Genomic DNA, 15,976 nt, shown 5'->3' with positions numbered 1-15,976 from the left:
CAGATGGTGTTTCATTTGATAAGGCTAAACTAGATGAAATCAGTAGCTGGAAGAATGATGGGGTGTTTGAGGAGGTAAAAGATATGGGTCAAAGGCATGTGTCCACTACATGGGTGTGTACACTGAAAGAAACTCCTGATGGCATAATACCCAAAGCGCATCTTGTGGCTAGGGGTTTTGAAGAATTCAACACTAAAGATCTACAGAAGGACTCACCTACATGCTCATCAGAGTCCCTCAGACTACTCATGTCAGCTCTATGTCAGAATAAGTGGCATCAGATAACTTATCCAGAACAAAAGGATTCATCGTATTCTGTGGTCAGCTACAAAGGAACAGCTGGCTGACTGTCTGACCAAAAAGGGAGCCTCTTCCCTGGTATTACTTAAGGCACTGAATAATGGACAATGGAAGCTAGATGACTGAGTCTGACTGTTGATAACTGAGCATTTGTTTTGTTTTCCTGAAATATTATCCTTGCAGTTTTTGTTTTTAAAAAAGAGGGGAGATTGTTAAGTTTGTTGTTAACTTTTGTTAATACAGTTAATACGGTAGCCTGTTTTGTTAGACACTTCTACTGCAGTCTTTACGGTAACCCTCCTGTTAGGAGGAAGGCGCGCTGCTAGTGAAAGGCACTTGTTGAAATGTTCGGTAGGCTGTGGCCACTTGCTTTTGAGAGCGCAAATAAAACCCAGTTAAAAAGTACAGTTGTCTTATTTGAAACTAACAGTGAGAACCAGTAAAGTGCATGATATTACGGATATCATTGAAAATAAGACATGACGTCAAACCCGGTTTACATTAAATCTACATACTCAGGTTTTTATTCACAGGCTTTTGGAAGAGTCCCTTTATGGCATCTAAAAGGATTCTCCAACCACAATACCTCCAAAAAAATTTCTAAATTCTGGTATATTTGTGCCATACAGTCTGTCAGTCACCTAAACTATGTGTCCACTGTATAGACTTCAATGGCGTCACATTTGGTTCTTCTGCGGGGGCCATCAGTGGACCTCCTTTGACTCCAACAACAGATCAGTCTGTATAGCGCCACCAGGGGGATGGGAACCACGGGCAGCGCAGAGAGGAGAACAATGATGGCAAACACCCAGTCAGGGTAAGGCGTCACAACCGTTTCAGGGAACTTCTCCTGTTGGAGACAGAATGATTTATGTTTGGTGGTTTCTTAAGTGCAAGAAGTCATTCACCATAGATATTTGATGAGACATCACATGATCTTACATAGTTTGGATTCCATGCCAGATAGTAGGGGTGCTTTTGTGACTGGGATACAACGTAAGCTATGAACACCACTAGAAGCATCAGAGGGCTAATAGCCAACCAGCAGACCCTCCAGAAGATGTTCGGCCTTCTCCCTGTCATGAAGTGGATGTCTTCACTGAAACTGCAAAGCAGAAATGATCACAACACAAACGGCATTTGAGTTGATTTTGTTGGTTTAAGAAAAAAAAAAACACACAACACGGACCAGAGAACATAAGAGGAAAACCAGTGTTACCGTGTCAGTCCATAGAGATAGATGACCCCGATGACCTCAAAGAAAGCGATGATGAGGAAAGGAACTGAGCCCACATAGCTGTTAAAGATCTCCAACCAGTAGTTCCCAGATCCCAGGGTGAAGATCAGAGATATCAGGAAGGATATCAAGCAAACTAATGCTAAAAAAGAGACAGTGACGGATTACAATCTGACCATGCTCCTGTGGTTAAAAATACAAATACAAGCACCAGTGTTTTATAGCTAGCTGGAGGTGGGGTAAAATTTACATTGTAGAATTTAAATCCTCCATCCATTCATTATCCAAACTGCTTATCCTGCTCTCAGGGTCGCGGGGATGCTGGAACCTATCCCAGCAGTCATTGGGCAGCAGGCAGGGAGACACCCTGGACAGGCCGCCACAGGGCCGACACACACACGTTGACACCTAGGGACAATATAGTATGGGCCGATTCGCCTGACCTGAATGTCTTTGGGCTGTGGGAGGAAATCGGAGCACCCGGAGGAAACCCACTGCAGACACGGGGAGAACATGCAAACTCCACACAGAGAATGACCCGGGACAACCCCCAAGGTTAGACTACCCCGGGGCGTGAACCCAGGACCTTCTTGCTGTGAAGCAACTGCGCTAACCACTGCACCACCATGCTACCAGAACTTAAATCAGATTTAGGGAAATAAGGACAAATATAGAATTCACCAGCAACATCAAACACAAGATGTTATAGAGACAAACGTGTGACCAAAAAAAAAGTGAAGAAAACATATGTAGGAAGAGTTTTACTGTTACCCAATTTTATTGTTTGTGGTCCCTTTATTTGTGGTCCTATGCTACTTCAGTGTGGCTATATGTTTTTCTTATAATAGCTGGATGATATTATAGTCTCCCTTTGTTCCATCTGCCATCAATTTTCTCAACTTGAAGAACAGATAATTAGTCTAGTTAATTCTACTGACTACAGCACCTTTGCACATAATATGGAATTTTTACACTTATGCACTTTTGCACAGAGTTACGATAAGACGTGTTGCTCCTTTATCCTTTTGATAATGTGAATCTTTATAGTAAGTTGGTGTAAGTGTGTGCTAGTCTTTCTAATCCTGACTGTGTAACAAATTTCCCATTCAGGACAATAAAGTTAGTGATTAAGTTGATCATCTAAATTTGGGCCCAGCCTTTGAGTAATTGTCTGATTTCTGAACAATGAGAATGCTGGAGTAGAATAATTCATGTTATTATAACAATGTGTATTGAATGATGTGGACATCATTTTTAAATCAAACAAAACTTAGCCTTCTGCTAGCATCAGTATATGTGACCCAGTGTATAAATTAACATTTAAGTATATTAAAATGGTTATTTCGATGACTGGAACCAGCTAAAAACCTAGCATCTAGCATTCACAAATAGATGTGACATGTCTCCTAAATTATCCTGGAAGATTTTTTTTTTTTGGGATGTAGATCAGCAAAGTATCAAGCTTAGGTATTAACTTTACAAATGCTAAAATGTCAATCTTTAACACCACAACCATATGGTAAAAAAAATAAAACCTGCGGTTTATGTTGTAGCAAACCGAGGGATACAAGTTTGAATTCTTCCAGAAACATTATGTGGTTTAATCTGACATCCTGCTTGTGTGTACACAAGAGCACGCACACACAAATGGCTGTATCTTCACCTCACATAAAAAGTGCCAAATTGACATTAAACAGACCAGGAACTCACCCGAGAAACTTTTTTTAAGTGCTTATTGGATTTATAGATTCACATGGGCCACTTAATGAGCTCCCTGTGATTAACGTCACCATCATTCTAATATCCTCAACTTTGCTAATGAAAAAAAATGTTTTTTTCCCCTTTTTCTCCCCAATTGTACTTGGCCAATTACCTCACTCTTCCGAGCTGTCCCGGTCACTGCTCCACCCCCTCTGCCGATACATGTGGAGTCGCCAGCTGCTTCTTTTCCCCTGACAGAGAGACGTTTCGCCAGGGGGACATAGCGCATGGGAGGATCACGCTGTTCCCCCCAGTTCTCTCTCCCCCCTGAACAGGCGCCCCGACTGACCAGAGGAGGCGCTAGTGCAGTGACCAGGACATATACCCAGATCCGGCCTCTCACCTGCAGACACGGTCAGTTGTGTCTCTAGGGACTCCTGACCAAGGCAGAGGTAACATGGGGATTCCAACTGGTGATCCTTGTGTTGTTAGGCAACGGAATAGACCTCTACACTGTCCAGACGACTCATGAAATTTTAAAAAAAATCTTCACACTTAACAGGGGACACATCTAAGCTGGTACTGGGGGCAGGGTAGATGACAGAATTTATGGTACTGAATAAGACCATAGGATTATGAGAATTGTTGGAAATTAGGTCAGAAAAGTATTTTGCTCTCACAGCCTTAACTGCTTCTTTATATGTGTGATGACTGTTTCTCAAATTGTTCACAGAAAATTTGAAGTTTATTACTCCTCCACTTCCGATCGGATATTCTGTTCTCCCTCCTCAGGACTTCGGTGTATGAGACGCTAAACCGGACAAAAGCTGAGCGACAGTTGAGAAAGGAAACAGGGATGCACGCACGAGAAAGGATGAGTAACTGCACAAGAGAGGTTGAATTGCCGTTTAGTGCGTGAGAGAAACCAAGTTACTGCATGAGGGAGCATTTAGGGCTCAAGAGAAACTAGGTTACTGTGCAAGAGAGTTATACTTTAAGAAGGGTGAACACAAAAACATCGCAGATGATTTGATCTGCAAAGTCCATCCAGAAAGCCCAGATCTGTGAATCAAGCCCAGATCTTCCTGGGGACAACAGTACTGCTGCAGACTCTCTGTAGACTTTACTGTCGGTTGTAGTCTGCCCCTGTCCTGTTTGGTGGCTGATCCAAACCAAACAGTGATGGATGTGCAGAGGACAGACTGGATTATTGCAGTGTAGAACTGAATTAGCAGTTCCTGAAGCAGATTGAACTTCCTGAGCTGGTGGAAAAAGTACATCCTCTGCTTGGTTGGCCTTTTTTTTTTTAAGAAATTTTTTTGGCATTTCCTGCCTTTATTAGATAGCGATAGTCAAGAGAGACTGGAAAGGCAGGGGTGACATGCAGCAAAGGGCCCGGGCTGGATTCGAACTCAGGCCTCTGCGGTAAAGACCCAGCCTTATGTGGTATGCACTCTACCAGATGAGCCACCGGGGCACCGGTGATGATAGTGTCTATGTTGGAGGCCTAGCTTAGGTAGTGGGAGATTGTGGAACCCAGAAATCTGTAGGTTTTCACCATAGACACTGTGCTGTTGAGTATGATGAGGTGGGGGGGGGCGCAGTGTTAGGGGGTTCCTTCTGAAGTCCACTGTCATCTCCACAGTTTTGAGCATGTTAAGCTCCAGGTTGTTATGGCCGCACCAGAGGGCCAGCTGTTAAACCTCCCATCTATATATAGACTTGTCACCATCCCAGATAAGGCCAATGATGGTTTTGTTGTCCACAAACTCCAAGAGTTTAACAGACAGGTCTCCTGAGGTGCAGTCATGAGGGAGAAGAGTAGAGGGGAGAGCACACATCCCTGGGGGGTGCCAGTGCTGATTGTCTAGATGCTGGATGTGATTTTCCCCAGCCTGACCTGCTCCCTCCTATCTGTCATGAAGTGTTTAAACTACTGGCAGATGGGAGCTGGTACAGTGAGCTGGGTGAGTTTGGTGTGGAGGATATCTGGGACGATGGTGTTGAACGCTGAACTGAAGTCCACAAACAGGACCCTTGCACGTGTCCCTGGGGAGTTAAGGTGTTGGAAGATGTAGTGCAATCCCATGTTGACTGCATCCTTCACTGACCTGATTGCTCAGTTAGTCAACTGCAGGGGGTCGAGCCTTCAGGTGGGCCAACACCAGTCTCTCAGAGGATTTCATCACCACAGACATTAAGGCAACAGGTCTATAGTCATTTAATACTGTGATATGGGTTTGATAGTGGAGCTCTTGAAGCAGGAGGGGACTTCTCACTGCTCCAGTGATCTGCAGATGAAGTGTACTGTCCGGTATATGCTGACTAAACCATGTTTCAGTAAAGCACAGGGCAGCAGATCTGGAAAAGTCTGAGTTTTTTTCCATTTAGGAGTATGAGTTCATCCTTGTTGACCAGAGAGTGGACATTCGCCAGGTGGATTGACAGGAGCACAGTTCGGAATCCCAGTTGTTGCAGCTTAGCGAGCACAGCAGCTAGCTTAACCTGTCGGGGTCTCCACCAGAGCTGGCACAGAGCCAAAAGCTCAGCAAGGCTTTCATTAAAACGTTCAGTTTAAGTCGGTAAAAAAGTCTGTTCAGTTTGTCCAGTAGACAGTTGGAGGCTTAACAGTTCTTCCCTGCTGTGTGTGATTAGTGAGTGGGCACTGAAAACAAAAAAAAATAAAACAAAAACAGAAAAAGTATAAGAGCGCAAAACTGAGGCTACCATCCATGTAGTGCCAACTTGATAATGACAAAAAACATTAATAATGATTATTTTCTCCTTCATACAGTCATTCATGTTTAATTTCTTTTACCGCTTGCTCCAACTGTATATATGCTCACTTATCCTATTAGTTAGGCGATAAATGTTCCCATCTAGAGCAAGTCGTTGTTGTGTGTATTTTCTTCATCTGAGAGGTGACGTAACAGCTATCTTTATTTGTGCTGTGTGTTTCTTTGAAGCAGAGATAGATATCCCTGAACTGAGAATTCACAACGTTCAGATCTCTGACTAACTGATTATGTTTATCTTATTGTCTTTCCTCTGGAAAGTGGTGCCCCTAGTTTTCACAAGTGCAAAATTTAAAATATAGTGGAATTACGCTACAATGTAGATATCTTGCAGTCATTAAAAGTGCTCCATTCCATGCTTATAGACATGTCTCAACTGGCCCTTCATGGAGAATGTAGGTCTGGTTCTTGAGATCAGAAAGTGTCATAAACATTTTAGAAACACTTCAGCCATTGGGACAATATGTCCCAAAGGGCCACTGCTGACTGGTACCTGTGAAGAGCTCCTTGGGCATCCATTTTGGTACCAAGTTTAGTTCATAGAGAGGGTTGAGGACGCCTTCCAAGTTGCCGAACATAGTTGAGAGTCCCAGGCTGAACAACATGACAAAGAACAGAATGGACCACACCTGAGAGCCGGGCATCTTCATCACTGCCTCAGTGAACACAATGAATGCAAGGCCAGTCCCGGATGCACTCTGAGGGCAGCGAATGAAAGAAAAAAGGAAGAAAAAAATAAGAGGATGCTTGGGAATGCAGTACATGACTGACCTGTACCAGACATACAGGAGAGCAAATATAGGTGTATTTTTTCAGCCTTTATTTACCCAGTGTAGTACAGTGAGCATGTGTGCTCTTTTTCAGCAATGCCTTGCTACACATTCACACCTGGCAGCTGCCCAGTACAACCACAGTATTCACTGGTGGCCACTGAGCAGCTCCACTGGAGCAGTTGGTTGGTGGATTAAATGCTTTCGTCAATGGCACATCAGCCGTGGGTATTGAGGAAGGGGAGAGCATCATTCATTCACCCCACCCACATTTTCCTGCTGGTCCGGGGATCGAACCAGTGACCTTCCGATTACAAGCCCACTTCTCTAGCCTTTAGGCCACAGCTGCCCTTTAGCGGGAAGCAAAGGGGTATGATAGTGCACTGATCCATCTCCGGTCAACTGCCATCTTTGTAGATTTTGCCAAAGTTGAATGCAGAAACGAAAATGAGTTTATCAGCTATCTTCTGAGTTACAATACCTGGTCAAGGAATGTTTGCAGATTGCATTCCTTCAGGGTCAAACTGGCGACCTTATCTGAATTTGTCCTGTTCAAGTATTCAAGCCAGGCATCATAGTTCTCCACTGTTATGTTCTGGTCCCCAATGTCAAACCGGTTAGTCAGAGCCAAGATGTTTCTGCGGACAGTAAACCAGCATGTAAGCTCTTTGACTTGCTTCATGATATCAGCTCGGCAGTGATTTTAATCAGGCAAACGGCAGCTAATGATTTAGTCAGAGATATATTCATTAACATGCATACCCTTCAAGACAGGTGATGTAGTTGCTGTTGGCTTTAAACCCAAGGATGGAAAAGACAGAGATGGAGGCATAGAGGGATGTAGCACTGTTTACCAGCCCAACCACAACTGTATCCTTCTCACAGTTATTACTGACAGACAAATTAAAAAAGTTGAAAAGGAAAAATTATTAATGTATCATTTACATTATTGTATTTTACATTTAAGGACACTTACACAGTGTATCTTTCAGTGATGATAGTTGAGTACATTTACATTTCTACTTTACCAAAATTACAAAGAGTATTTTCTCTAAAGCAGATGAAGTGGCACTCAAATGTGAAGGTGTCGTTTTTACTGGAGGCTCATACAGGGTCATTAATAATGACATAAATTAGATAACAGTCCCCACTGGACACTAACTCCTGGGGGTTGTAGCTGGAGAAAACGATGAGGCCTCCAAAGGCCACCGAGAGGGAGAAGAAGATCTGAGTTGCGGCATCCAGCCACACCTGGGGTTTTTGCAGAGTTTCCCACTGAAAGAGATATGGCAATGTGAAGTAAAAAGAGGGCAGGATCAGCCCCGTACAACCCTGAAAACCCTTAACAATCCACAGGAAAAGGCTACCAATAGCAGTTCCAGGGGCCATACTAACACCGATGCTAATGTTAATGCACATCCTAATAAGAACTCTATTGCAACACTGACAATAACAATAAAACGTCCACCACTAACTAGTATACCACCATTAGCAATAAACAAATCAGACCATTCGGCACTTTTATCCAAAGCTTCTTTCGATACCATTTATTTTGTACTTGTTATACTATTCCCACATGCACGGGTACAACATTTCTATTGTTGCAGCAAACTACTATCTCTTTACAAGCACTTTTTACTTCTCTTGAGGTTTTGTGTCATTTCTAAGTGCCACAGTGAGAAATGCATCAAGTCAAATTACTGGCATTTCTGGCAACTCAACTGCCCCCCCCCCAACACACACACACACACACACACACACACACACACACACACACACACACACACACACACAAAGAGAAACATAATACACCCATTTCACGCCGCGGCCATCTTGGATTTTTAAAAAACCAAGTGGTGGGAATTTATCCACGCCCCCTTCTTACTCAATCGGAAATCAATGCAGCCGGGGGCAGCAGCAAACATCGTTTGGACTACCAACCTCGAGCACCTACCGTCATTTGCCACAATATGAAAACTAAGCTGGATCTTTTCTTTATCGAGTACTTTCTGCCTCTCCTGTGCCAGTGAGGAGAGACACACACACAGGGCTGTATTCAAAGAAGCTGTTTAATCACAATAAAATAAAAAATAAGATACATTTCATTTTTATACTGTACATTCAATATTTATACATTAGATTGTCCCATCTACAATATTTTTATTCTTTGTCCTTTAACTTTAACAAAACTGTTGGTTCATTTTAAACTAAAATATGTTGGGTCAACTGTCATTCTGTTGTAGCAATAAACTGGAACTCACTACCAACTCAAATCATCAATTGTTTACTAAACTAAGATAGTGATTGCTCATCTCAAGGTGTGGGCTAAAAAATGGGACTGTACTGAAATGAAGTTAAATATGTTTCAATCTATCTAAGGTTTGTGTGCACTATTTTCTTGTCAGCTGATTTTAACAAATGTTTAAAACAGTGGTCCCTGAAAATGTGTTAGGAGAGCACACACAGTCTACAGTTGGTTGACTGTTCCACTTAGTGAAAGGGGTATGACTCCATCAAAAATGTGGTACTCCTTTATGCGTCTTATTGACCGTTCGACGTGTATTCTCAAGCCAGCAATACTCTGTGTGTCTGTGAGCTCATCACAGCTAAACTGTCCACTTGGGCCTAAAAATGCAGGGATGACAAGTTTTACATCTATTTCATCGAGCAGGTCTTTGATAAGGAAGCCCTTATCAGCCATGACCTCAACACCTGACTCTAAGAGGTCCAGAACACCTGACCTCTTAGTTGTCTCCTTATCAGAAATACATCCTGTGTATAGATTACTTACCAGGCTAACTGACCCTGAGGGAGTGATCCCAATTAGGGATTTCAGTGTAGTGTTACTTTTATAATGGGATTATGTCATGGTGTTTAAAACCTTCGAACTAGCTGTCTCGATGTGGATCTCTGTGCAGTCTAGTATCACTCTTGTGTTTGGGTAGAATTCCCTGAATACTGGTGGCATTAGCTCGTCTACTGCTGCTCTACTAGGCCATATTGGGAGGGTCCCTAACATAAAGAGCAAATAGTGGCCCATGTCGTACAGTTCCTGCTGACTGTGGCTGGCGACACATTGAATCGTACAGATAAATCCAGAGCAAAAAAGCCCCGCCTCACACAGCACAAGAATAGGAAAAACTGATCAATCAGCGATAAATGCTCTGCATGGAAGCCAGACACAGAAATGTGTTCTAGGTTATGGCCTTTCCTTTGCATTTGAGTCCATTGCACCATGGACTCTGCAGTAGGCTGTAAAGCTAGGAAGAGTGCTTTGAGGGTGTGGTAATCCTTAAAACCAGTGTAAAATCTGATCAGACTGGGCGCACACTGGAAGCGTTCTAGACCAAAACGCTCACTTTTCAGCTTTTTATTTTCATCCTCCAGGAAAGCAATGCGTTTCTTTACTGCGTCAAGCTGGTCTTCCACAGAAAGGGGCTTCACGTCGTAGTCATGATCAGGTAGAGTCGCCCAAACCTCACTGGACACATGAGGATATGTCATACATGTGGGACGCAATATAAATCCACACATTTTCCTGTTATCAAGATGATGTGTCAGAACAGAGCTATCCACTATTGAAAGATTAGTGAATATATATATATATATATATATATATATATATATATATATATATATATATACACACATATATATACACATATATATATATACACACACACACATATATATATATATATATATATACATATATATACAGATTTATCTCTTTCCCTTCTTTGATAGGAGTTGCAGGATGGTACACAGCAGTACGACATGTTGCTTCCCGCAGTGTTTTCAATGAAGTAAGAAGGGGGCGTGGCTAAATTCCCACCACTTGGTTTTTTTAAAATCCAAGATGGCCGCAGCGTGAAATGGGTGTATTATTCTTATTCTGAATGATAGTTACATTGGGTGTGAAGAGGTACGCCAGTCCATCGGCTGCTCCAGGCAGAGTGAGGGCATTCACCAGGAAAATAGTCAATACCAGGTAGGGAAATGTAACCGTCACGTACACAGCCTGAAAGATATCAATTTGAAGTTGAAGAAGGAAGACTTGTGTGGAGTTCAGGGAGGAGTTAACACAGACACTGGGTGGTAGTGAAGAGTTGCTGGATGGCTGGGCAAGCACTGCAGAAATAGCGAGGGAGACAGCTAGGAAGGCACTTGGTGTGTCATCAGGACAGAGGAAGGAAGACAAGAAGACTTGGCGGTGGAATGAGGAAGTACAGCAAATTATATAGAGGGAGAGGTTGACAAAGAAGATGTGGGATAGTCAGAGAGATGAAGAAAGTAGGCAGGAGTACAAGGAGATGCAGTGTAAAGTGAAGAGGGTTGGCAAAGGCAAAGGAAAAGGCGTATGGTGAGTTGTATGACAAGTTAGACACTTAGGAAGGAGAAAAGGACTTGTAACAATTGGCTAGACAGAGGGACTGAGCTGGGAAGGATGTGCAGCAAGTTAGGGCGATCAAGGATACAGATGGAAATGTGCTGACAAGCGAGGAGAGTGTGCTGAGAAGGTGGAAGGAGTATTTTGAGGGGCTGATGAATGAAGAAAATGAGAGAGAGAGAAGGCGGGATGAAGTGGGGATAGTGAATCAGGAAGTTCAGTGGATTAGCAAGGAGGAACTGAGGGCAGCTATGAAGAGGATGAAGAGTGGTGGAAAGGCAGTTGGTCCTGATGACATACCTGTGGAGGCATGGAGATGTTTAAGAGAGATGGCAGTAGAGTTTTTAACTAAACTTAGCACAAAAAGAAAGGAAATTTGTGTTTGGTAGATTATTTCTTTGTTATAACAATGCTTCTTGGCAATAAATCTTATACCAGGCAGCTGATTGTCAGCACCTGGGGTACCAGAAGCTCAAAACAAGAGTCAATAGCTACAGCAAAATAAGCTGTTTGGCATTGGCAAAGAAGATTTGACAAATTTTTCATGGATGCAACCCACATACTCAGCTCTGCTGCTCATCCCACAAATGCATGTTCCTTACAAATGTGGCACCATTTAAAAGGGAAATAAACAGGCTTTCCAACAGTATAAGATTTATTGCCAAGAAGCATTGTTACAACAAAGAAATAATCTACCAAACACAAATTTCCTTACTTTTTGTGCTAAGTATAGATTGTTTAACACAATCTTGGAAAGTGAGAGGATGGCTGAGGTGTGGAGAAGAAGCATACTGGTACCGATTTTCAAGAACAAGGGCGATGTGCAGATCTGTAGCAACTACAGAGGTATAAAGTTGATCAGCCACAGTATGAAGATATGGGAAAGAGTAATATAAGTTAGGTTAAGAGGAGAGGTGAGGATTAGCGAGCAGCAGTATGGTTTCATGCTGCGAAAGAGCGCCACAGATGTGATGTTTGCTTTGAGAATGTTGATGGAGAAGTATAGAGAAGGCCAGAAAGAGTTGCATTGAGTCTTTGTGGATTTAGAGAAAGCATATGACAGGGTGCCGAGAGAGGAGGTGTGGTATTGTATGTGGAAGTTGGCAGTTGCAGAGAAGTATGTAGGAGTGGTGCAGGATATGTATGTGGGAAGTGTGACAATGGTGAGGTGTACAGTTGGAATGACAGATGGGTTCAAGGTGGAGGTGGGATTACATCAAGGATTGGCTCTGAGCCCTTTCTTGTTTGCAATGTTGATGGACAGGTTGATGGATGAGATCAGGCACGAGTCTCCATGGACTATGATGTTTGCAGATGACATTGTGATCTGTAGCGAGAGTAGGGTGCAGGTTGAGGAGAGCCTGGAGAGGTGGAGGTATGCACTGGAGAGAAGAGGAATGAAAGTCCGTAGGAGCAAGATGGAATACCTAAGCATGAATGAGAGGGAGGACAGTGGAATGGTCAGGATGCAAGGAGTGGAGGTGATGAAGGCATATGAGTTTAAATACTTGGGGTCAACATTCCAAAGTAATGGGGAGTGCAGGAGAGAGGTGAAGAAGAGAGTGCAGGCAGGGTGGAGTGGGTGGAGAAGAGTGTCAATAGTTATTTGTGACAGAAGGGTACCAGCAAGAGTTAAAGGGAAGGTTTACAAGATGGTTGTGAGACCAGCTATGTTATATGGTTTGGAGACAGTAGCACTGATGAAAAGACAGGAGGCAGAGTTGAAAGTGTTAAGATTTTCACTGGGAGTGACAAAGAAAAACAGGATTAGGAACGATTATATTAGAGGGAGAGCTCGGGTTGGATGGTCTGGAGACAAAGCAAGAGAGACAATATTGAGATGACTTGGACATGTGTGGAGGAGAGATGCTGGGTATATTGGAAGAAGGATGCTGACTATGGAGCTGCCAGGGAAGAGTAAAAGAGGAAGGCCAAAGAGGAGGTTTATGGATGTGGTGAGGGAAGACATGCAGGTGGCTGGTGTGACAGAGGAAGATGCAGAAGACAGGAAGAGATGGAAACGGACGATCTGCTGTGGCGACCCCTAATGGGAGCAGCCGGAAGTAGTAGTAGTCTTACTGACATGTTCTATTCACTCTCAGTGAATCAGAGTTGGGAAAACGCAAGGCCACCCACCTTTCCAATGGTTTCGATGCCCCTGATGAAGCAGATGTAGACCACACACCAGGCGGTGGCCAGGCAGATGACCATCCACCATTGTAATGAGCCACTGATCTCAATGTCGGGCGTGATGTTCAGGGTCTCACGGTACCAGAAGTAGTTCACTGACGTGCTCTCTACGCACTCCTGATTATAGCCTGATAGTGATGGTAAACAGATAAGCACTGGCTGGAGAGTGTCCTCAACCATCGCTGGCCACACTAAATATTACTTGCTGTTGAATTATAGCTTGTGCAATACCACCGTCACCTTTTCAGATTGAAATGTCACCTTTTCAGAAGTTCGTTACTGAGAACTGCATCGACGCCAAGTCTCTTGCATCAACTGCATTTCAAATGTGAATTGGTGAGTTGTATTCTCACTTTTCTGCACGGTTGCAACTCACCTGTGTGGTTTTCATTGACGGCACATTGACTCCAAGGCAAAGGGTCCTGGAAGGAGTTGAAGAAGTACCAGATGACCCAAGCCACAAGAGTATTGTAGAACAAACACACCAAGAATGAAACGATCATCGAGGATATGCCTAAACCAAGAGAGTGATGTATATCGCATCAAATGAACAGTGTATTGCATATTGAAATTATCCATCCATCCATTTTCCAAGCCGCTTATCCCAGTTGGGGTCGCGGGGATGCTGGAGCCTATCCCAGCAGTTATTGGCAACAGGCGGACAGACACCCTGGACAGGCCGCCAGGCCATCACAGGGCCGACACACACACACATTCACACCTAGGGACAAATTAGTACAAGGTTGAAAAATGCTTCCAAGCATCTTTGTTTTGTTTTTGTTTTCTTTTTCCGGAAAAGTCCAACGCAGCGTATATTAAAATGTGACACTCGGAATTCAGAGTTGTAAAATATCACCTAAATAGTGAGGAATAATAAGGGCAGCTGAAGTTACCTAATTATAACACAGTTACACATGCATTCACTCATGTTTAAAGTAATCAACATATTCACATATCTGCACACATAACACACTCTCAGCCTTTTATCTCAATTCTATTATACCCCTCACACACACACACACACACACATTAGTTTGCATGTCCTCGTTTACATGTCCTCCTGCCCCCCCCAAAGCTAAAAACACATTTCCTTATTCTGAAATCCTAAGATTAACCCTAAACTGAATCCAATTTAGAAAAAAAAATTACACCTATCCTTAAACGTGAGCCTTAACTAACACCACGCCTAAGCCTAAACCTAAACATAACCCCAATTGTGAACTGAGCCATAAACATAAGCCCTAGCCCAGAAATAACCAATTTCCCTCATGGGGACCAAGAAAATGCCACCAAACACACACACACACACACACACACACACACACACACACACACACACACACACACACACACACACACACACACACACAGCAAAACCAGTTGGGAATCATATTGTCATATGGGTTTATTCACCGACTCCACCCAGAAATGGGGAGATGGAGTTCCAGACACCAACGCTGCCCATGCGGAGCCTCTGTCCTATGGCCAGCTCCAGGTAGAGCAGAGGAAGACCCTCAAACACCAACGCTATCAGGTAAGGGATGAGGAACGCACCTGGAGAAACACAATGAGGAGGGCAGCGTGGTGTAGTTGCTTCCCCTGCTACAGGGCTCTTGCAAAACAATCTGTATATCTAGTGGTAAAAGTCGCTGCATTTTGTAATGTGAGTGCAAAGCTGTTGTTCTTTCTGACAACCATGTCGTATGATTATATTTTTGTCATTTACAGTAGAGATTCCTTCCCCGTGGAACAGTTTAAGTGCTGTGAATTGGTTAGAAAAGGTTTTATTATTTATGCTAAAATCCTCACCCTGGCCTCCATTGTGACATTTTAAATCTCATTAGGGTAATCATTTCCATTTCTGTAATGTCTTACTGCCTGAGGAGGGCACATAGAATACATGATTTCACTGCATTGTAAAAAGTACTGTTATAGCGGTCGGAGAGAATTCTGAAAAAGACGTTCAAAGAAGGTAGTAAAAGACAACAGCCTATGCTAACATGTAACGCTAATAATGGCATATAGAAAGCATCAAACCTCCTCCATGGATCTGGCACAAATAGGGAAAACGCCACACATTTCCCACTCCCACAGCAAATCCGATGCAGGTGAGCAGGTACTGGACCTTACTGGCCCACTTGGGCCTCTCTTCTTCCTTCCGAGAGACCCCCGAATCAGCCATTCTCCAATTTCTGTTGGACAGCAGCTGATGAAATCTTGGTGCTACTAACAAAATGAGTCACCAGGAAGGAGGCAGCTGAAGAATTCTTCTTTGTATTGACCGACACCAACACTGTGGAAAGATACCAAGAAATCTGTGCCAAAGCTCAGTTTAATGGATAACCTTGCGGCAGGCTACTGTTAGAATACACTTCGAAGCTTGCGCGTCATCGTGAAGTACTAATGCCCACAAGTAAAGCAAACATCATTTGCTGAGTAAGATACAGCATTGGCATAATGTAATAAAGTGTCTTCTGGTCATAAAATAATTCAGAGTGACAGTTTTATCAGTAACTGGCATCATCAACTGTCAAAGTTCAGTGAGGGGTAAACTTTGAAAAAAAAAGGACCTGCATCATTATCATAAAGGTAT

General features: G+C 43.2%; 1 protein-coding gene across 3 annotated transcripts; it reads right to left on the bottom strand.

Moving 5' to 3' along the window:
• Positions 1-801: 801 nt before the first annotated feature.
• LOC130128564 (sodium-dependent neutral amino acid transporter B(0)AT3-like) lies at positions 802-15,676 on the bottom strand. 3 transcript variants are annotated; one of them, XM_056298200.1, is made up of 12 exons: positions 15,421-15,676; positions 14,797-14,937; positions 13,760-13,897; positions 13,330-13,511; positions 10,714-10,824; positions 7,966-8,078; positions 7,566-7,694; positions 7,285-7,441; positions 6,527-6,731; positions 1,520-1,673; positions 1,243-1,405; positions 802-1,150 (listed from the first exon to the last, which is right to left on the bottom strand). In XM_056298200.1, the coding sequence occupies exons 1-12, from the start codon at positions 15,563-15,565 to the stop codon at positions 947-949; spliced, it is 1,842 nt and encodes a 613-aa protein (XP_056154175.1). In that variant the 5' UTR covers positions 15,566-15,676; the 3' UTR covers positions 802-946. The 3 variants fall into 3 exon arrangements, with proteins under 3 accessions (XP_056154175.1, XP_056154174.1, XP_056154176.1); XM_056298199.1 differs by having other exon boundaries at positions 1,520-1,679; positions 15,421-15,671; XM_056298201.1 differs by lacking the exon at positions 14,797-14,937 and having other exon boundaries at positions 1,520-1,679; positions 13,760-13,805; positions 15,421-15,479.
• Positions 15,677-15,976: the final 300 nt, after the last annotated feature.

The sequence above is a fragment of the Lampris incognitus genome, chromosome 18 (genome assembly GCF_029633865.1).
Source record: "Lampris incognitus isolate fLamInc1 chromosome 18, fLamInc1.hap2, whole genome shotgun sequence".
In the NCBI taxonomy this organism is placed as follows: domain Eukaryota; kingdom Metazoa; phylum Chordata; class Actinopteri; order Lampriformes; family Lampridae; genus Lampris; species Lampris incognitus.
This window is presented reverse-complemented; position numbering and strand designations above follow the sequence as displayed.

Coding starts and splice junctions, on each gene's coding strand:
- LOC130128564 (XM_056298199.1), bottom strand. CDS start 15,565: ATGGCTGATTCGGGGGTCTCTCGGAAGGAAGAAGAGAGGCCCAAGTGG. Junction 13,898..14,796: donor CCCATTTCTGGGTGGAGTCG/GTGAATAAACCC, acceptor CTCTTGGTTTAG/GCATATCCTCGATGATCGTT. Junction 10,825..13,329: donor GCATCGAAACCATTGGAAAG/GTGGGTGGCCTT, acceptor GATATCTTTCAG/GCTGTGTACGTGACGGTTAC.